This window comes from Nematolebias whitei, chromosome 4 (assembly GCF_014905685.2).
Source record: "Nematolebias whitei isolate Nwh7 chromosome 4, NemWhi1, whole genome shotgun sequence".
Taxonomy (NCBI): Eukaryota; Metazoa; Chordata; class Actinopteri; order Cyprinodontiformes; family Rivulidae; genus Nematolebias; species Nematolebias whitei.
The window spans coordinates 21,543,825-21,565,570 of NC_056501.1; the positions used below are offsets into that span (position 1 = coordinate 21,543,825).

Here is a 21,746-nt window from a genome sequence, read left to right on the forward strand (position 1 = left end):
ACAGAGACTTATGTGAGGCACGACAGCACATCAAAGATCCTTGATAAAACAGCACAACCTACAAAGTCTCTATTTCAACATGAATGACAAAATTCATTGCAGCACAGCTCAACGAATAAACGTCTCGAGAGGAAGTAAACACATCGCGAGGCTAAATGGGGTGATAATTATTCTGTTGTCATTCTAACATTGTTTTTTTCCTCGCTCGCCCACTTTGCTCTGTTGTCAGAGGTGACAAATCAAACAAGAGCGAGAAGAATGAACATAAAGTTCTTGTTTTAAAACAGAAGGCGCATTCGAGGACAAAGTTTTTTTCTTGTTTGCAATCAGTCGTCTACTTTGTCAGACCTGATGTGTGTTTGAAAAACACAAATGCAATCACATATTTGACTGAGTGGAGTGACAACAAGGAGGAAAATGATGATTTTTGCCTTTGTTACGTTTAGGCAACAACTTTTATTAGATAACTTTTAGACAAGAGCATAGTTTAACTGAATTAAACAGGCAAAACTGTGTCCATTTGTTACCAAAATGTCTCATGAATATAATGAATAAATCTAATTTGACAGCTGCCACATTACTGTATTTCAAAAATAGAAAAAATATTGAATCCAGTCAGCTTTGGAGATTTTAAGCTAAAATTTGTTGTGATAGTAGCTGAGAGTCATTCACAACACATACTGTGAGCGTGACGTCTCTCAATATGTCATGGCCTCGCACATAATCTCATTTTATTTTTAACCAAAACAGCTGCAACTTTATCGTTCTTCAATAATAGACAATAGTCTAAAACTCTGATATGAAAGAAGGCGATATGCAGTCCTTCAAAAAACGAGTTAATTACTTTCAGAGATCTTCTATAGGACATAAATCCGCTTTAAGGAAGTGTGAAAGACAACCATTTTGATTATGTAAACAAAAACAAAGCTTTTTTAGTTTTATTTCATAATTTTTATGTTAATGAACATAAACATAAATGTCACCCGTGTCATCATCAGATTTTGTATCAGACTCTAGTGGTAAACTTTTGGAAATAAAGTTAGCGATGGTTTGGGGATGGAAGACTTTGAGAATGGAATTAACACGTATGAGTTAAAATATGTGCTGTGAAAAATGTTGACATGGAAAAATGACAAATTTCTGTCTTTTCTGTTAAATTATCCCGAGCAGGTTCCCTTCAAGGTGCACTGCTTGTTCTCACTTTTAAATACTGTTTTTTTTATCTTAATTGATTAGTTGAGAATTTTTCCCTTTTCATAAACTTATTTATAAACTTATCAATAATTATTTACAATAGTTTAATCAAAGTCATTCAGATTCTAGAGCAACAGAGATTATTGAGTGTTTATCACACAAATGTCTGGTTCTCACTTCACGATGTGTTGAGGAAAAATATTGATTTAGTGTTTCGCGTGCATGAAAAATTAACCCGCGATCCTTCCTGTTGTCTTCTGTTTATTAATCAGGGATTTTGCCTATGTGGCCAGAGACAAAAACACCCGGGTGTTGAAGTGCCACGTGTTTCGATGTGATACTCCTGCTGCAGCCATCGCCACAAGTCTTCACGAAATCTGCTCCAAGGTGAGAGTCGCTGCCATCGCCTCCTCCGTTTAAAATAATGTTTTCTTTTTTATTCTCTGAAACAACCCAGCTTCAATCCGTGCAGCTGTTTCATTGGTGCGGTTTACCGTAACTGTTTTTCTGTAACTCGGACCATACACCATGCTAGTTTTAGAAAGTCACCAGGCCTGACAACACAGCGGACAGTTTACCTGTGCTATGTTTAACTTAAGTTGAAAAGTAATGGGGCGATTTTTAAATTGGTGTTTTTGGCATTTGTAATGTGTGTGTGTGTGTGTGTGTGAGGGGGGTGTACACTGATGGGGGAGGGGGGTTCTGGGAGTCCTACCCCAGAAATTTTTGAATAAAGTAGATGCCATTTCCTGCATTGTAGTGTATTTTAATGGGTTGTTAAACATCCACATTTACCTCCACAAGTAAACACTTGAATCAATAATTATTTTAGAGAGAAACAAGAAGTAGTCTGACCAACAGCTCTCCTTGTGTGAATAGAGCGCACTCCGCTTCTCTCACACATCCTAACACCCTCACACACCCCTCCATCGACAATTGCCGGTGTTGTGCCATAAAGTGCTCAACCGTCGCAGGAACGCGAACAGACTGTTAGTGTGTTTTCATGGAGAGGGGTGAACTAATATTTCATGGTAATTGTGTGTGTGTGTGTGTGGGGGGGGGGGGGGGGGAGAGAGATCCAAACGAATATTGAAATGATAATGGGAGATTAAGGCTGCAGATAACATGCCATGTAATTTCTAAGTGCGAAATAAAAATTCCTCTAATGCTCAAGGAAAGATTTACTAAATGCTCGTCTGATTCATTTAAGATTTGATGAACATCAGGAGGAATGGAAACAACTAAATATAGATGAGTACGGATTAAAATGGCCAGACTTCCCTGCTGGTTCTGCTCTGATTTGACGCACAGTGATGTGTCCGATGTAACGATCCAACACGTTTGCTGAAAGAAAGTTTTTTAAATTACAAAATGAGAGCAGGTCAGTAGCTACTTGTAACGTCTGGATTCCAGGTGATTTTTGTAAAGCTTGTGATAAAGCTGCATTCAACACCACCAGTTTAATTAGACGTTTAAACACTAAGCATCTGGCTGAGTTCACCGAGTTCACCCAACTAACTCTTAAAACTTACTCACTTGAGGAAATTCTTAGAGTTAGAGAAACCAAGCCTGTGATCAGGAGGTCTCTGGTTCGAATACACTAACCATTATGTCAAAATGAGGATGCCTCCACCCTCATTTGTCCCATTCTGGGCACCTGAGAAAGGCCCTTACCCCCCAAATTCTGCTCCCCAAGGCACCATAGGTTGTCAGGAAGAGCATCCAGCGTAAAAACAATGTCCCATCTTCATGCAAGTTGGCTCAGTGGTGACCCCCCGACAAAGGGAGCAGCCAAAAATAAAAAACTACATGTACTGAGGCGTCAAGCTCATGATGGCTTTGATTTTATTAACTTTAATGGTAACTTATGGTATGTAATCTGCAGGACCTGTGCTGTAAAAATAAAAAATTAAACAAGCATCAGATTAAGACCCAGTACTGGCCGATACTTGACATGACTCGGACTGTATCTAACTGGAGATAAATTAGTCATATCCGAGACAAACAACTGGCTGCAGCAGCTTGGTGGTCAGTGCTGTGGTCTTGTTTTCCTGAGGTCGTGAGTTTGAACCCAGGTTGTGTTAGGAAGGTCACCTGGCGTCAAAAATAAAGATAAATATTTTGTGCAAGTTCGCTTGCTGTGGCAACCCCTGAAGGAAGAAGCAGCCAAAATAAAGGGTTCTTTTTTCGGTGACAAACATTCCTGATCAGGACATCCCAGTTAGGATAGCTTATTCTACATATTTAAAACCACAAGCCACGCAGCTCTGAGTTAATCCTTTTCAAACCTGTTTATGAAAATTCAGCTCAGATTTGCCTTTATACTTTCCAGCTTTGCAGACAAAATGGCTTCAGCTTTACTTCCACTGATGAATGATTTTGTCATAGGCTGAATGGTTCAGTTTGTTAGCACTGTTGCCTTGCAACATAAAGTTCCTAGGGTCAAGTCCTGGGACCTTTGTATGTGTCATCCTCCCTGTGTATGTGTGGGTTTTCTCTGTCCAACACAACTTCCTCCCACAGTCTGTATGGTGCGCTAGTGTTTTTCCAGAGGTGATTAAGCGAGAGGCAGGGGTACAACTTGGACAGGTCACCAGTCCATCACATGGACACAGAGACAAACTCACACTCACATTCACATCTAGAGTTAATTTAGAGCCAACAAATCTATCATGCATGGTTTTGGACTGTGGGGGGAAACCAGAGAACCCTGAGAAAACCTGTGCATGCACAGAGAAAAGTTCTAGCTGGGAATTGAACCCAAAACTTCCTATTTGCGAGGTGACAGTCCTAACGAATGGAGCAACCAGTATCTCATTAAATACATCAGATCCTCAGTCTCATTATAAACTGAGTCTGTCCTGATCCATAAAAGAGTCCTGAAAGCTTAAGGACTAACATGTGGCTTGTCATGTCTAACTTCAGACCATTATTACCTCACATAATTCTCAAAGCTAAGTGCAGGAGAATATATCTTTGACCCCTCTGAGGGGTGAGTTCCCTGTATTTTCCTGGCATATGAAGGTGACATTTGATGGGGGTACAGATGATACCTAATTCAGATAGACACACACATCCATAGCCTTCTGCACACAGAGAGAAATGAGCCCGTCCTCAGTCAGGTCAGCAGTGACCTTGTGAAGGATGACTAACTGCAAATATATTTTCTCCCTGAGAGGCACAATGACCCATTTACAGACAAAAATCTTTTAATTTCTTTGTATCTCTAACCCCAAACTGAAGAGTATCTGCATCGGTGTATGAGTTCTCCTCTCACCCTCACGATGCCTATTTTAAAACAGATTGGTGGATCTCTCTTTACTGCAGGGGACAAACTTAGTGACCCGAGTTCTGCAGCTGTGCAGCACACTGAATGATCCCTATTTCTCCGAGTGAAAGAATGCATGCTTGTTCTTCACGTACCCCTGTTAGTAGAGCTGCAGACTCACTGTAGACTTTGATTAATGATGCTTATAATTAACTATCTATAGAGGGTGCTTCGGTTCAGTGCAGGGGCCGTGCAGATTATTCAGATCCTGTTAAAGATTGTGTTTGCTCCAGCACAAGAGCTGAGGAAGGAAAATACAATAGTTTTGTTTTTTTTTGTAATAAAAACAAACAAAAAGTTTTATATTTTATTTTTATAATTCTGCAACAAGTTTAATTTAGACCTCCAGAACTGTCACAAAGATAATTCAAGCCATAAAGCCTCATCATTTGTCTTGGTGATGAGTTATTTGTTCCCATATACACTTTATAATTAATTAATTCTACAGCTGAAAGTTGTTGACCACATTTATACTATAGAAGCGTTGCTAAAAGTAAATTTGTGTGTTTTAAAGATTTCAGTCTTCACTTGCAATATATTACCTTCTGTGGGTGATGCAGAGAAAACCCTGATTTTTTTATTTATTTTTCATATTTTAAGGTATTTAATGTTGTTAGCTGGATATACAATTCAGCCATGAAAGTTCTTGGTGTTATTTTTGTATTTTAAATAAGCGTTTGCTAAAAAATGAAGTCATTCGGTCCGATTTGAGCCCTGTTCAGCCTGTTTGTTCCAGCCTCCTCTTCAAGTTTTATTTCTCAGTTTTAATCTTTATAGCCACATTTTTTTCTTCTTTTTATTTTCTCACTTGCCTCCTGTCTTTTTTTTCTGCATGTCTCCTACTTTTCAGATTATGGCTGAAAGAAAAAGTGCTAAAGCTGCAGCTGGCAGCTCCTCCCAGAACAGCTCTGATGTACCCCTACAAGGTACACACACACACACACACACACACACACACACACACACACACACACACGGTGAGAGAGAGAGAGGTGTTTTTTGTTTTATTTCATTCTAAATATTGCCATTATTTGCATATTCCTTGCATTTAATCTAATCTAAAAACCATAACCCTAAAATGTATTTGTTTTTTATTAGTAAAAATGTAGTCTCATCAGTTTCAAGTGATTTATGTCTCCACATCCTGAACAATACACACACGTGCTGGTTGTCTGTGAGCCTCGCTCCTTGTGTTTCCCCTGTGGATGAATAGGATTTTCCAACCATGTGCTATTTTCACGTCGTAGACTCTTGTCTCTTTTCACACCATTCCTCCACACCTGAAACCGTGTGTGTGTGTGTGTGTTTTACACATTTCTATTTCTTCAGGAGCAGTCGTGAACAGTTGTTTATAGAAATCCACTCTGACTCCAGAAAAACACGTCACCCTCAACAATCATAAGGTTTTGTTCTTGAAACGTTTAACTTTTTTTATTACTATCATGCCTTTGTTTTAATCACAGCTTTTTGTCTCGTTATTATTTGGAAAAATTAATCCTCAACTTCAGCTGGGGTGTGTATCAGCTGAGAGAAGGGAAGCAGCCCAAGGCGTGGGAATAGGAAAGAACAAAATCAGCTCCTTACTTCCAGACAGTCGACCTCATTAAAACCCAATTAGAGTTCGAGGCGACACCCGGCGCTTCACAGCTCCATCCCAACCTCAAGATCAAATAATGTACTGATGAAAAATAGTATCTTTCGAAGCTGTAGCATGCTTGAACTCCAGTACTTGTCTTTTTTTTTTTTAAGTAGTTGATATTCAGTGGCCTTGCAGTGGAAAGACTAGTCTATTACCTCTAACGGTCGGCTGGAGCTGGCGTTCCAGTGAGTGGGAAACGGTTTCTATCACTGATTGAATTACAGGAGATGTGGAGCGGCACAGTTGAAGAGATTAGACTGAAATGGTTCGAGGTGTGCACCAGCGTCACATAATCAGATCAGGATGGTCCAAGCTCTGACTTAAAACAGTACTGATCTTTACAAAACCCTCTCACAGTTCACAGCTCATGCAAGTTTACAGAACAGACCATTCTGACAGCTCACGTGTGTTAAAAGTTAGAGGACACTGATCAGGAGTCTGCTCATGCAGTCATTGGTCATCAGATTTTTGCAAAGTGGTGGATTAAAAAAAATATGTTTATTTGTTAAAATCTTAAATATCCTTAGATAAATATGCATTGACAACAAATTATTCGGTAACACTTTACAATAATGTACACAAAATTTAATTAACTACTAGGGAACGCCTCAGGAACAAATCAGGAGCTAATGGGTAATTAACCAGTACTTACTGGAGAACACACAGCCAAGCCTTATTAGGGTACTACTGGTTTGTTACCACTGAAACAGAGGATAAATTCTCCATGTGGGTTCTGAACAAACCCTGCACCAGTGAGGTCACAGCTCATAATTGTCAACAACCTGTTTCTTAGTGATTACTGGTTTTATTGGATTTTCTCTTTTGTAAACCTATTGATGAAAGACATTATCAGTTTCATAATATTGTACTGGTGTCATCTTAACTATGTCTATCACTTACTGAGTACCAAATCTTTGCCTGGATATTATTTATACACTGATGTATTGAAGTATCATACCAAGTACTTACTGAGGAAACAATCATTACTTAATCAGTGCCTGACCATTACCTACTGTTTCTATGTACTTGGCTTGTCTGTGTGTTCCCCAGTAAGTATTGGTTAACCATCCATTAGCTCCTGGTTCATTCCTTTTTGGTTTCCTTGTAACTACCCATTAGTTCTTGGTTAGTTCCTCTTCATTTACAAAGTAACTAACCAGTAGTCCCCTAATAAGACTTGGCTGTGTGTTCCCCAGTAAGTACTGGTTAATTACCCATTAGCTCCTGATTCATTCCTGAGGCGTTCCCTAGTAGTTAATCAAATTTTGTGTACCTTATTGTAAAGTGTTACAATTTATTCTTACAAAAATAAAGAGCAATGTTTTTGAGTGAATTATTTTCTATCTTCAGTTGCTTTAAAAAAAATAATAAAAATCTTTGCTCCGGCCTATACAGAAGGCTGTATTTTGTATCAGTAGTGATTTTTTAACTGCACAAGTCTGCAGTGATTGAGATCCAGGTGATGGTGTTGATCTTTTATTGTGTAATGCCGTCATCTCGGCCTGTAAACAGGCACCGCAGGGTTTCCACACACTGACAGCTCCCTGGAAGCTGTGGGTTTTTCGTGCTCCAGTCACGTCAGCAGCAGCACAAATATATTTAAATATTCACCACATTTTGTTTATTTCTTCGCTTTAAGCCAATTATCGCCTGTGTACTCCTTCTTTGAAACTTGCCATCAGATCTTGTCCTCTAATAAAATTCCCCGTGGATGACGTGTACTTTGTGTGTTTTCTCTCTCTGTGTAGAGTTCCCCATGCCAAAAGCAGAACTGGTGCAGAAGTTTCACGTGTTCTATCTGGGTGTGACATCCGTGTCTCGGCCAATAGGTACAATTGGACTCATACCGCGATTCGTTTCAAAGTAGTTTTCTTCGTGCACTGTTAAACTTCCCAGCATCCTTTGTGTTTTGTCCCTAGGTATGGACATTATAAACGGGGCCATAGAGAACCTCTTGTCGTCCACGGGAAAAGAAGACTGGACGCCTGTCATACTTAGTATTGCCGACACCACCTTGGCTGTCCTCAAAGAAAAGGCAAGGAATTGAATTGTTATCCTGGGATTTACCAAGTAAATAAAAGATTTGAATATGCCTGACAAGTGGAGAAAAATGTGTTGCAGAGATTTAATTCTTGTCTTGACGGCTGTGCAGGAGGAGGATGAGGAGGCACTGGTGGAGTGCCGAGTCCGTTTTCTGTCCTTCATGGGCGTGGGGCGGGATGTGCACACATTTGCCTTCATTATGGACACTGGGAACCAGCATTTCCAGTGTCATGTCTTCTGGTGTGACCCCAATGCAGGCAACGTGTCTGAGGCGGTGCAGGCAGCTTGTGTGGTACGTTCAGCTTTTCTGCTCGTATCCCCAAAACAAGCTGCAGCTTCTTCTTACAACGTTTTTTTTTTCTTATTGTCTCTCAGCTCCGGTACCAGAAGTGTCTGGTGGCACGGCCACCATCTCAGCGCGCCGGCTCTTCCTCCTCCCCTTCCTCCCCCTCCTCTCCCTCCTCGGACTCAGTGACCCGCCGGGTCACCACCAGCGTAAAACGCAGCGTCCAGTCTCTCATAGACACTCTGAAACCCAAGAAACAGCCGTCAGAACTTCCCCAGCAATGACCATCACCTATGAGGAGCGCACCCCACCTCAGCCTGGACGCCACTCACACCATCACCCCACAGAACACCTCATCAGTACCAGCCATGGTGCTTAACGATGTACATAGAATAAACCAAACATCACCCCAAATAAGGGAAAGGAATATGTCTGATGGTGTTTAAAAGGGAAAACGTACCCGTTGTGTGTGGAGTGGCAAAGTTTGCATCACTGGTAGAACTCTGAACCTGTGACGGCTGCTTTGTCCAAGTGAAACGATCGCTGTATGGATTTCTGATATACGGATTACTTGATCACGCTACAGACAGGATCATCCAGTGAGAAAATGTCTCATTTCTTCTCCCAAACTGGTTATGGAGCAACTTATTGGGTTATTTTCTGTTCTTTCCAACTCCTTCTGAACTCCTGGACTGAAATAGCCTTCCAGGACAAAAAGATGTTTCCTTCTTGTGTTCATGAGAAATGTACAAGCGAGTGACAAAAATCATCCAAGACTGAACACACAAGACCTGCAGCTGCTCACCAAATGGCATCAGGTGTTTGGAAAAATGAAAGGAGACTAAATGTCTTCTGTCATGAAGCGATTGTAATGATGTGTATGGTTGTGTGCAGAAAGAAAAAAAAAAAGAGCACAAACTTTGTAGATAAGAGTTTGAGGAAGAGGGTAGAGGTTTGGTGGTAAAAAAAAAAAAAATACTACAGTGGAGTTTGCCTTTGCATGATTTCTTGATGGGAAGGGAAAAATATGATTAACTTTGATAAGTTGTGTCTTGGTCAGAAGATTTGTAAACAGAAAAAATACAGATGCTTTCAGAGTGATGCATTTTTACTTGTTCATGACAATTTGTGTACTCTGGCACAAGAGTATACTGTTCTCAAATCATAACTAGAAAATACTGCCCACCCAGTGTAGAAAAAACTAATTAGGAATTGTCTGATTATCTGATCAGAAAAAAAATTGATTTTAATAGATTATGAGGCTTAAGATTGTATCTTGTTTTATATTATAGAAAGTAATATGAGTTTAAAAGCTTAAGAATGTTGAAACGCATCTGTTTAAACTTGACAAATCCCTCAGGAATTACACCCAAGATTGCAAGAGATGACAGAAAATCCAGATCTCTGGTAGATGTGAAGCACTTGTGATACAAGAGCTGAGGGTAAAAATACAACAGCACACACAAAAAGTGTTCACCATTCTTGTGTGGCACAAAAAAAGATGAAACATGCGCCATTCGCTGAGGACTATAGGTCTTTTCTCTCATCTGTCACATAATCCATCCAGTGTACTCTCACTCACTTTGAAAACACACACACAAATACACAGATAGCAAGAAAAAAGAAATGGAGCAACAATAAAAATTCCTCTGTCAAAAGTTTTTATGATGCTCTTCTGGCTTGGGGCCACCACGTGCACTCAGCGTGAACTCTGAATGCAGTTTAATCAAATTGAAAGGGAAAAAAATAACACAAAACAAACAAGAAGGATGCAAAACCTTCCATTTCAGTTTGTCACCCATCTCTTCACTATGTAAATGTAAATGTGACAATAAACGCATTAACAAAACGAACATGCCGAAGCCTCTTGACTGGCCAGTGGAGTCCCACATTCATGCCTTTCATCGTGTCTTTTAAATGAAATGAGATTGACCCCACTCTATAAATATATGCACTTTGACTTTATTCTGGCAGTTACAAGGTTCTTCTTTTTATGGCATATAAGAAACAAGGTGATGGTGGCAGATGATACTCACTTGAAGCATTTAAGAAGACCACATTCATGTGACTTAGCTGTTCAATAACACTGTCTATGTTTTAACGATATATAGATACAGCTTTATTTATTTATGTATTTGGCACAAATATTGGGAGTTTTGTGTGGCAGTGTGAGTGTAGATGGTTAAAACAGAGGGCGACGCTTATCCGAAGTGTCACTGGCGAGACCACGGGATGTAAACTGAGTTGATGTCTTGCACCTGTTGAAGCTGGGGTTGGTTCTTGGTTGACTGTGCTGGGGTAGGCAGGGGTCGGGGAAGTGAATGCGAGGCAGGACGAGCACCACAGGCTTCAACACTTCCTGTCGGGCTCTACGGGGATGGTCAGTCTGAGCCACAGGGCTGGAGGGAGGATCCAGAGTAGATGAGGTGGAAGATGAAGAGTTAGAAATGGAGGTGGAGTTTTTGGTTGATGTGTTTTTGTCAGTTTTGTTGGAGAAGGGAGGGCCTGCCTTCTTGGAGTAACTGATGAAACTGAATGCAGGTCGCAAACAAAATGCTTTGGGTTTCTCTAAAAAAAAAAAAAAAAAAAACTGTAAGATTGAACAGACAACTGCAGAGCAAAACAAATTCTAATTCAACTTTAATCTTTGCTAGTATATAAAATATAAAAGTATCTATAAAATATAAAGCTACTGGTAGGCATTAGTCAGTTTAGCTCAGAACAAAACTAAGCTGGAGAAAAAGGCAGCCTCACTTTCCAAACGTAAGCACAAGTGCCTTTTTGATGCATAAAAAAGTTTGATGTGAAGGGAGCACAAGTTAGTGAACACATGAGAAAACTATTAACTTTCTCTTTTCAGTTGAACCCTCTCCATTATGTTAATAAGTATACACAAACAACCACTTTAATCAGCTCTGTGGACAAGTGATCATACAGACCTTTTGACCGCTGGAAGCCTAGATCTCCACAGACTGGAGCATTTGTGCCTCCTTTGATTGGTTGTTGTTTGCTCTGCACTCTGACAGAGACGTTTGGGTGAGACTGAGCTGTTTTCTTCATCCTGCTGGCGCTCCCACCATGTTCTTTACTGGGCAGCTGGTTGGAGCCAATTCTGTCCAGGATACCTTTGGCGTTTGCTCTTGCGATCACTTCCTCTGCTGCCTCTTGAATCACTGGCTCAGGCTATTGAGAAGAAATTACCAAGTATTTGTTGAAGTGAAAAAGTGAACGAATAACATTATGAATAAAATATAACAGCGCTGCTGAAAGCTTTAGATGACTCTAAGTGATTCCAGCGTCAAATGAGAGCAAAATTGCACAGTATTATTCGAAATGAGGATGAGTGTCCTTCTGAAAATTAACATGTTGTGCTGAAACATTGTTTCAGAGAGGAGACGGTCGCCAAGTCCTTGTTGCAGGGTCACCTGCTGTCTCAGCATCCTGCACTGCAACTTATTGCTCTCTTCAATGCTTAAATTATTCACAACCACCGTGTGCACTACACTACACTACCCTGTGTGAGGTCTGGTGCGTACTTTCTTCCTTAAGTGCTTGCTTACACTTTATTGCAAACCCATCCCAGTGTTTATATAAAATAAATTGGTACACACATGAAGAAGAAAAAGTGCATAAGTACATTTTTTGCTCAAATGTCTCCCTGCGTGTTTTTAGACATTATGTAAACAAGCAAACGTTGTTTTAGTGGCACTTCAGTTATGCAGTCTGCGGTGGAGGCTGCAAACTTCATTGACGTTAACTCGTACAGACAGGGGGCGCTGAATTATTCAACAGACACTCTGCTTTGCCTCCTTTTCGTCCCCCTCGTCCGAGTAAATCTCACTTCCTCTCTATCCCCACTAACCAAATACGCCTGGATCTGTAAATCTCCTATTTCCAACTACACTCTGGCAAACTAAGTTGTTGCAGCACTTCTTGGAGCTGAACACATTCCTTTTCATCTCTTGTGTCATAGATGATTACAAACAATAAACCCTGGCAACAACATCTAAATTAAACTCAAGCAGTGAGGAAAGCAGTCAAATGTAATATTCTGAATCTCCTGTCATTATTGCCCATCGACTGGTAGTAGGAGTACATTTAAAGAAAATCCACGTGTGATGTGCATTGTTTTCATCTGGAAATCAGGCTAGAAACACATAGCCTGGAATGTCTTTATTGTCCCCAGCTGTTCCTGGAAGGCTCATAAACAACCTTCCTGTGCACAACTACGACAGCCGATATAAGCCACATAGCATTCAAACACTTATATAATTGCTATTTTACGATGCTTTTCAGTGAGCCACAATAACTTTTGATTAGCTGAGTTTATTGGAGGTATGGAGGAGAAAAAAATGTCTGTTTGAGGCACCATTACAGCAGTTTGATTATCTTTTCATTCCTGTCTGTGGAGGTATAAAACATGATGAACGGCCAGAGAGAAGCAGACACAAAAGTACGATAGAGCTCCGTCACCCCCTCTGGGTGTAAGATGACTTAATAACTTGCATCAAAAGCGTAAGGGCACCCTTCATAATGTGAGATGGTAATATTATAAACCATGCAGACTGTAAAGGCTTTGGTAAGCTCGGTCACAAAGACTTGATGAGATTCTTCTAATGCTCTTCAAGTGGCTCTACAGATCCACTGCAACATATTGCATTTATAGCCAGTTAAAGCTCCTATAACTGTCCAGTGTCTCTCTCAGGCAGAGGAGAAGAGCAGAAAGGCAAAGAGAGGATGATGAAAGTGGATATGAGAGTGCATGAGTGGTTGAATAAAACAACGGAGGGAGAAACGAGGTTAGATCATGAAAGCCTGTGGTTAGAAAACATAGAGAGTTACTTATTCTGCTTGTGCTCTTTATTTGCATTTCAGCTGGAACCAATTGAAGCTTTTGATCAACAAACACTTTAGAGTTTTATCTGTCAAATAAGAGTCAATAATATGAAGTCCCATGCGAACATTGTGCTTTGTTGCTGCAGTTTCTGGTTAGTGATGCTCACCTCTCTCTTAAGAACAGCCAAAAAGCAGCCGTTGCTGTGCTTGGAGGGCTCCAACACAAAGAATGGCTGTGCTTCCACTGTGGCCTCCCCACGGTCAGATGAGCTGAAAGGGGATGGACTTGGCCTGAATAAAAAGGTACAGCACACGACAGAATGTAAAAATAAGCAAGATGGTAGCTGCTAAAAATACTGTTCCCTACCAGGCATGTTAACCAGATGAAATATTATACTAGAGTGAAACAAAGCGTTGATAGAACTGACATTTTATGAGAATAAAATACTTGATTTTGTCCGATACATACAATTACTAATCAGTAAGTAAAACTTGAATCACACAGAGCTGTCTGAGCCCAGGTTAACATTCTAATGAAGTCCAACAATTTTCAGTCAGGTCATCTGGACAGTTTCTTTTTTTTTTCTGAAACATTTCACCTTCCATCCGGAAGGCTTCCAGATGGAAGGTGAAATGTTTCAGCAAAAAAAGAAACTGTCCAGATGACCTGACTGAAAATTGTTGGATTGTATACCTGGATTATTGAGCATGGGCCTTTTTGATTTTAATGCAGTGTTTCATCTGCAGTCCAAAATGGCCTCTCTTGTAAATGAGTCCTCGGGGCTCAATGGGATTAACCTGTCTAAATAAAGGTTGAAAGAAGAAAAAAAATCCAGACATCTATTTTCAAAGCATTAAGACACAAATTACACAAAGAAACAAGTCAAGCAAAACATTAAAGTTGTAATTTTGCCATTATAAAATATGTGTTTTTATTGACTAAATGATTGATTGTTGTACATCTAAAACAAACATAAGCATCAGATATCTACATACAGATAGAGAAACCAATAGCAATAACTCCACCTGTCTTCTTTACACTAGCCTGCAGCGCTACCAGTACAGGGCAGCTCGCTGCAGACAGGAGTCAGTCTTGTATGTCCATGGGAATTGTAAAACTGAAATAAAGCCTTAAGAGAGCTTAAAATGCAGAGGGTAAAAGAAAACTCCATTTGGGATAAGAGTGTATTCAAGCTGTGAAATGATTGTTCTCTCTGGATTTTACTCAGTGTTTAAAGACCTAAAACTACCAGTATGCCTTTAGTCGTAATTTATTGAATATCCTTCACTTCTATCCTGAGATTTATTGAGGCTTTGATATAATCTTGATTAAAAGAAAATAGAACAAAAGAACAACTTAGAAATCTGATAGATGACTGGAAAAAAAATGGAGACATGCCTAGAACACAAGACTCACCTGAAGTTTGACTGTTTTGGTTCCCCCTTCTGGTCCGAGCAGGCTTTGGCTGTCTGCAGGGCCATGTTTACTACGTTCACGTTCTCTTCTGGGTATGATGAACAGGTGGAGTACACTACCGCCAAAACCATGTGAACTAAGTAAAAAAAACATTAGGATAAAAAAGATACTTGATATCATTTTTAAACAGTTCAATTTAATTACTCAGTTTCACATACTTCCATCATTGTACACGTTTTTTAAAGAAACAGACCCCCGGATAATAATTTATGCTTATTTGTGCTCGTTTTATTGAGCTTCCACTGGCTCAGCAATTTATTTAATTGTCTGCAGTTTGACTTTTTTTCCTTTCCAACTAATTACAGCCAGACAGAAACAATTAAAACTCAGCTGATAACAAATAGAACCTGCCCAAATGTGACAAACAAATGTGAGGAATAGACTGACACAAAATTACAAAGAAATCAAAGACACGAGACTGAACTGTTCTTACAACCGATGAATTCTGGATATATACAATCTCTGGAGACAGGTGTGTGCTTGTGTTTGTGTATGTCTCATCCAGAGAATTTGTCAATGCATGTGCCTACATAAAGACAATGAAATGAGACCATTGACTTAATTAAACCATGCCACTCAATATATACCCACCACTAGTCCCATTAGCAAGTATCCACAGTGGCAAACAGATAGACAAGAACAGATCGATAGCTGTACGATTAAAGGAAATGGTTACATTTTCACCAACCAAGAGACTTCACCTGCTTGATGAAGGGAACTGCAGCCAGATAAAGACAGACGAGCATTGAACAAAACAAGATGGACTGTAGCTAATGAGAGCAGCCCATGGATATCAATTAAGTTGGGTGAATCGAAGGAAAAGCAATATATAGAACAGAAAAGAAAAGTAACTGATCACAAAGCAGAACAATAACTAAACTAAACATAATGTTACTGAACAGAACAGGTCTTTTTCAAATGTTTAGTTCTACAAAATGTACAGAAAACTAAGCCTGCATCTTAATTACTTTTGGAAAATGTGCAAGAAATACTTCAGAAGGCCTTGTCTGACCAGCACAGAGCAGCATTAGCATTTCTAATTAAAACTTCGACAATCTCTGAGGAACACGGCAGGCGTCCGTCTAATGGCATGAGATTAGATAGTTAGGAAGCGTAAGCATCATTGTGTCAGTGAGGTGAGAGACGATACACACTTGAAACTGAGATTATACGGTGCACGTGTTTGGGTGTGCATCTGTGTGTCTACATGAAAAAGGTGAGCGTAGTCTCACACTTCAAGGCATGATCGATATCTTTCCTCTGCTGCGCAACCAGTGACTCCAGTTTGCTCTGGGCTATGAAACCACGTGATAGGTCCTGTAGGAGGCCCATGTCTGGAAAAACAGAAGAAGAAAAAAAAAGAGCTTTACAAAAGCTGAATATTATTATATTTATTCACTCTTTTCAAAACTGTGCATAAAGAATTCAAGTACAACTGAAAATGATTGAAGTCTTGGAAATAAGAGTTGTGCTCTTCACTTACTAAACTATATATTGTTTATTAAAAATATATATTTAGTCATTTACATTTACATTAACACTGTCTTGCAGTGTGTTTGTATGACGTCTTAAATGTTCAAAGCTAACAAACAATATGCATTTTGTGTTTGTGTGCACAACAGGATGTAACGTGGATTTTATGAGTGCAGTTTCTGGCTTTTCTGCAGTGCACAGTTTACTACCTCCATTTTCCTGCAGCATGAAATCCACAGGGTTGCTGACTGCAGACACAGAACACCTGGGGATCAACAGGATAACGCGCACCTTTTGAAGTCTCTTATCACCACCATCCAAAGACTGGAAGACCTCCTGTATCAGCTTCACGTCTACGCAGCATACACATACAGTGACAAGATAAGCAGCATGATCAGTGACACACTTTCTCTCTGTGCTTTCATTCTACTGACAAAAAAGTTCTACAGTACTTGTTTTCTTTGCTCCACAAATTCTTGCTTTGGGGTATTTTTTGCAATTATAAAAATATCACCTTGGACCTTTTCTTGTAATTGCCTTTCTAAAGACTAGATGAGGTGGTAGCCACCTTTAGTAAATAAAGTTCATGTGTAGACTAGATCTCAGCGGACAACCTGGTTTACAGCATGCTGGTATGAAAAACATACGAGAGTCCCTAGGAATTTGCTGTCAACAATTAGCATTTTTTAATCAAAAATCTGTCATTTCACGTTTTGAATTGTGAACCAGTGTGGTAAAGCTTCCTTTTCCCACTGCCTTTTGACCAAAATTAAAGAAAGAAAATGACAGCTAATGACATCATCAAAAAGACAAAGACAAGGGATCTCTCTGCTTCTAATTCTTTCTTTCATTTCCTCATTTGTCTCTAATACAAAGGCACAACACCCATGCTTACTGTCGCAGCCCATGGTGGAGATCGTGTGCTGAAGCTCCTCCCGCTGAGCATCCGTGCAATTGCTGACACAAACGTAGACTGTCGGCTGGTTGCTGTTGGTGGATTTATGTTTTTCTACAATGAGGGAGGCCATGTGGGACACAGTAAGGCCAGAGAAGCAGCCCACCATAAGAATGTCTCCTTCCTCTTGTAAGAGGGCGCAGGCTGCGTTTGGGCCAAGACTGCAAGACTTATCCTACAGACATATTAAGATATAGTTGTGAAGAAGTTGTGAAAACCAAGAAATTGCACCCTAAAGAAGATCTACGCAGGTTTATAACATTTTGAGAAAACAAAATATAAAGTAAAACGATAAAGGAGAAAAAAAATATTAAAGCAGAAATCAAGTTTAATTGAGACTCATAAAAGGAGAAAAAAAAACAAGATGATTAATAAGACAACAGTGTTGGATGTTTGATTAAATTTAGTCAATCCGTCAGATTTAATAATGTTGTGGTGGTGCATGTTCTTTACAGTTTGTGCGGCAGCTAGATTTATAGGCAATAGAAATTTCATGATTAAATTGTCACCTCCAGGATCATTCTTTATGGCTCAAAGTGAAGTCCAGCCATTTGAGTGAAAGAGATGTAAAATATTTGCATCTATGGAAACTAATCTCAGCTGGTGAGTGGACAAAGTTTTACAACCAATGTGAGCTAGTTCACCTCAAATATAAAACCAGAAATATTGGGAAAATTGATGGTGCAGAGAAAATGTCCACAGCTGCATGAATGTCTGAGAGGAGACTGCTTTTGTCAGAAATGTCTTTCTGTACAGCTTGTACCTGGAGGATGAGCTTATGGTCACGAAGCAGTTTTGTGGAGTACAGCTGAGCTTTCGGCTGAGCTGGGAACACCAGAGTGTCCCCACAGTGGGGATCCTGGAAGAAAGCCTGGCCCTCCAATTGTCCAATGGATTTCACTTGCGAGAAGCCTGCATTCCTCAGTACACGTTGGACCTCATCACGACTGGAAGCAAAGGTGTGGTGGAACAATAAGAGCAGATTAGTGGAAGAGAAGGGATGAAAGAACAAGGTTGCAGCTAGGACAAAAGGAACACTTCTATCAGAGATAGTTAGGGTGCAGAATGTATTTTTTTATCTTTCTATAGACTTGCGTAGTGTAACTGCAGTAAAATCCACTCTCAAAGCACACACATACAGAGAACACAGCATTTGTCCCAACAGGTGACCTTTACAGTCCACGAGCTGGTTGCTGATTAAATCTGTGCACAGAAGCAGGATTTACACCTACCTGAATCAGTCTTATTACAGCCTGTTCCCACACGTGCACACATTCATGCATATACACATGGTGGTTTAATTAGCTGTCAGCTGATCACCTAGTGGGTAAAGTGCTGAGCAGCACCACAAGTTAAAGCTTGGTGTATGTATGCTTAAAGTGCATTCTTGCGTTCATGTGCAGGTGTATGTTAAGAAGAACGTGTTATCTGTATCTGCTGTGTAAGTCCAGCTCACCTGCACTTCAGTGTGTTGACCCATGCATAAAGAGGCAAGTTGGCTGACATCTTCTGCTTCGTTCTCACACTCTCTGGCAGGATGGATTCAATGGATGAGAGGTTGTGTTTGACCCTGCAGCGGGCCAGAGAGGCTGCCAGCTTGGTTTTGAATCTGCATGCAACACAAACAAAAGCAAACACATTGAACAAGATGCAAAAAATGCATGAATTTATATTTTCTCATTTCTGTGAGCGATTTCTCCTTTATCTTCAGCCTCTTCGTGTATATTTTTAATAGAATGTACCTAATAAGAAAATTCTCCGCGTCTCTAACTTCCTGAATGACCTCCTCCTTGCCCTGGCGCTTCCGGGGGAGAAACTTCCTGTCCTGGAAGTCAAAGAGCATGACGGCGACAAGGCTCATCTGATCTTCTGGCTAGATTGTTAGACCAAAAGGCAAAGTTAATCGGTGACTTTAAATAATTTTGGAAAGAATATACGACAAGAGTAAAGTCTGCATGCCTACTTGACAAAATTTCCCTTTAATAACGTTGGCTGGTGGCCTTTTCTACAATCTATAAAACGGTTACACCACAAATTTATACTATAAGTCACTGTTTGTATCTACATTTGGTGAATTTGAGACAGTTGGTTACCAAATATGAGACACTCTGCAGAGACAGTACACATCTGTACTAGTTAGGAAGCTAGATTGTTGACCTGTTTTCAGAAAATGACACACAAAATGGGACAAAGATGTCCTTACCTAACCCCACAGCTGCCACTTAATTAAACCAAGGAGGAAGTCTGAGTCATGTCTCTCTCTCTCCTCTACACTTCTCTGCCTCTTTTTCTCTCAGTGCCTATGCCCTCTCTCTATCAGCACCTTTTCCTCCCTGAGGGTTGGAGGGCATCAGCCACATTAGTAGCAGATGGTGTTCCATAGCAGCAACAGCTTGCCACATCCTCACTGCTGGGATAATGGGCAGAGATGCCAGAATGTTACAAGGGTTTATGCTGGAGCCAAGAGATTAGCCAGCACTTATTCACTCCATATTTCATTTTTGGATAGGTCAATTTCTCAAGACAGGTTGTGACAATCCACTTGTACTCTCTCATCCTGCCTCATCACCTTAAGTATTACCTGAAGTTTTCCAAGATTTAAACAAGTGGGAAGACTCCCAGTTAAAGAGCACCCTGGCAACACCACCCATGATTGAAAATATGTTTAGAGTATGCATTTATTCAATCCTAATCCAAGCATCTAACGATGGAAATTAAATTGGGCACCGTTTGGAAAATATTTCAAAACTAACCAAGTAATAAACCAATAACTTACACTCATTTGAGTAACATGATACTTGCAATAATACCACTGAGTCTGGATTTCTGTGTAAATTTCCAGGATAAGCATCAAAATACACAAGTATTAAGCATTGTTTTAAATAACTTAACAACTACCTGTAAGTCACTTTGTACTTGTGAAATGTGTGAATTATAAAGTGCTTTCGGTGCATTCAGCGTAACATATAATGTCCTGAACACACAATTAAACAACAACTAAACTAAACCTAAAAAAGTTAAATCTGGTCCTCTGGACATTCAAAAAAACAAAACAAAGCAAAACAACAAAAAAATGTAGAAACGTTTCGTCTCTCATCCGAGAGACTTCCTCTACCTGGATTATTGAGCATGCATCAGGATAACTAAACTAAACCTTTTTGAACTGGAGCTTGGAGTAAAATGGACTGAGTTTAATTAACGGTGGCCTGGATTTTTTGCAGGATTTTATTATGGGTGCTAAATTGCTCCTAATCTCTTTAGGTAAATTTTACCCTAACATATTAAAACGTTGTAGCAATGCTCAGAGGTTGTGTTTTTCTTTTATTTCTTCTAACCTATTAGACTCCATCTTTTGTTAATCATGTTGGGTAGTCAGCAAATGAAAATCTTGAGCTCTTGGCCATTATCATTGGAATACAGATAAAGCAGTCTGCTAGGACTTTTTATTAGCTTTAGCAGGCACCGTTCTTTGACTTGAGGCTTTAATCCACCACATGCAATGTTCATACCAGCAACTTTAACGTTGGTTGTTTAACTGTTTTCACACTGAAGCAGTCTATGTTGCATCGTATGCAAATAACCATTGATCAAATATTCAAATAAAATGATAAAAATCACAAGGTAAGTGGATTTAGTATAATCATTTCTAAACAGAGCTCAGTTTGTAGCGTCAGAACCTGTCAGGTGAGCTTTGCACCTCATACGTTTGCTTTGCCAGATTTTACATCATCACTCAGACTATTTCTATCCTCCGCGGGATTTAGACGTCATTTTCTCTCCCCATTGTGATTGAATGGGCTTCAGGCTTCAAAGTCTATCTATAGCTTAGTTTTTTTCATGCCACTTTATTTCCAATACCCTCATGCACTCTGTTTTTATGGCCACCTTGTTCGCTCTCATTCACCCCTTCTCCTCTCTCTATCAAGGTTGAACTTTATAGAAGCCAGTAGTGAAATAAGGTGAAAGAGAACTCTAAAGTCCATCTCTTCATGTCCAGACTTTATTGTTTAGTAAGAAGGATGCAGAATAACAACCTGCCAACAACACATAGGGAGAGCCATTCATTTCAACCAAGGCTTTACTGTAGAAGGCTGCATGGGAAGTCTACATCTATGTGTATTTGTGGGAGCTGTGCGGCAAACACAGATCTGACTGCTAATGTGTCTGTATATGTTGAAACTTCCACTAAAGTAAAAGCTGTTTGTGTGCGACCCGTGATGATTGTTTTCCATTCCATAAAGTCACCATCTCCTGTTGTCGTTACACTTCTTCTCAAACAGCCCACTCTCTGCACAGTAACTCTGTATTCTGTGCATGTTTTATCACCAACTGCTATGTTAGAAAAAAATAGCCCCAGCGGTCCTCCCCCTTTCTATAGTTTCTTTTATTATGGAGTGTTAAAAGAGTGGGGCAAAAGCACACACCAATCTACCCCACAGGATATCTCTTGATTTAAGCAGCAAGGTGTGCCTCCAGAGTCTAATGGCTGGTTCATGAGCCTTTTAAGAATACTGT

The 21,746-nt window shown here is 39.9% G+C and overlaps 2 protein-coding genes across 2 annotated transcripts in view; one reads left to right on the forward strand and one right to left on the reverse strand.

Annotated features, from left to right (window-relative positions):
• Positions 1-5,316: 5,316 nt before the first annotated feature.
• On the forward strand, positions 5,317-9,516 carry LOC119408473 (amyloid-beta A4 precursor protein-binding family B member 2). Its single transcript, XM_037675297.1, has 5 exons — positions 5,317-5,448; positions 7,910-7,990; positions 8,081-8,196; positions 8,314-8,496; positions 8,580-9,516. Exons 1-5 carry the CDS (start codon positions 5,355-5,357, stop codon positions 8,772-8,774), a joined length of 669 nt encoding a protein of 222 aa, XP_037531225.1. The 5' UTR covers positions 5,317-5,354; the 3' UTR covers positions 8,775-9,516.
• Positions 9,517-10,672: 1,156 nt separating this feature from the next.
• Positions 10,673-21,746, reverse strand: part of LOC119408755 (putative methyltransferase NSUN7) — an 18,089-nt gene continuing 7,015 nt past the window's right edge. The window contains exons 3-12 of the mRNA XM_037675594.1: positions 18,974-19,104; positions 18,688-18,840; positions 17,995-18,178; positions 17,172-17,406; positions 16,486-16,629; positions 16,036-16,137; positions 14,744-14,879; positions 13,494-13,617; positions 11,430-11,673; positions 10,673-11,058 (exon numbers count right to left, since the gene is read on the reverse strand). Coding sequence (XP_037531522.1) covers positions 10,673-11,058; positions 11,430-11,673; positions 13,494-13,617; positions 14,744-14,879; positions 16,036-16,137; positions 16,486-16,629; positions 17,172-17,406; positions 17,995-18,178; positions 18,688-18,840; positions 18,974-19,104 — 1,839 coding nt within the window. The remainder of the gene's footprint in view (positions 11,059-11,429; positions 11,674-13,493; positions 13,618-14,743; positions 14,880-16,035; positions 16,138-16,485; positions 16,630-17,171; positions 17,407-17,994; positions 18,179-18,687; positions 18,841-18,973; positions 19,105-21,746) is intronic.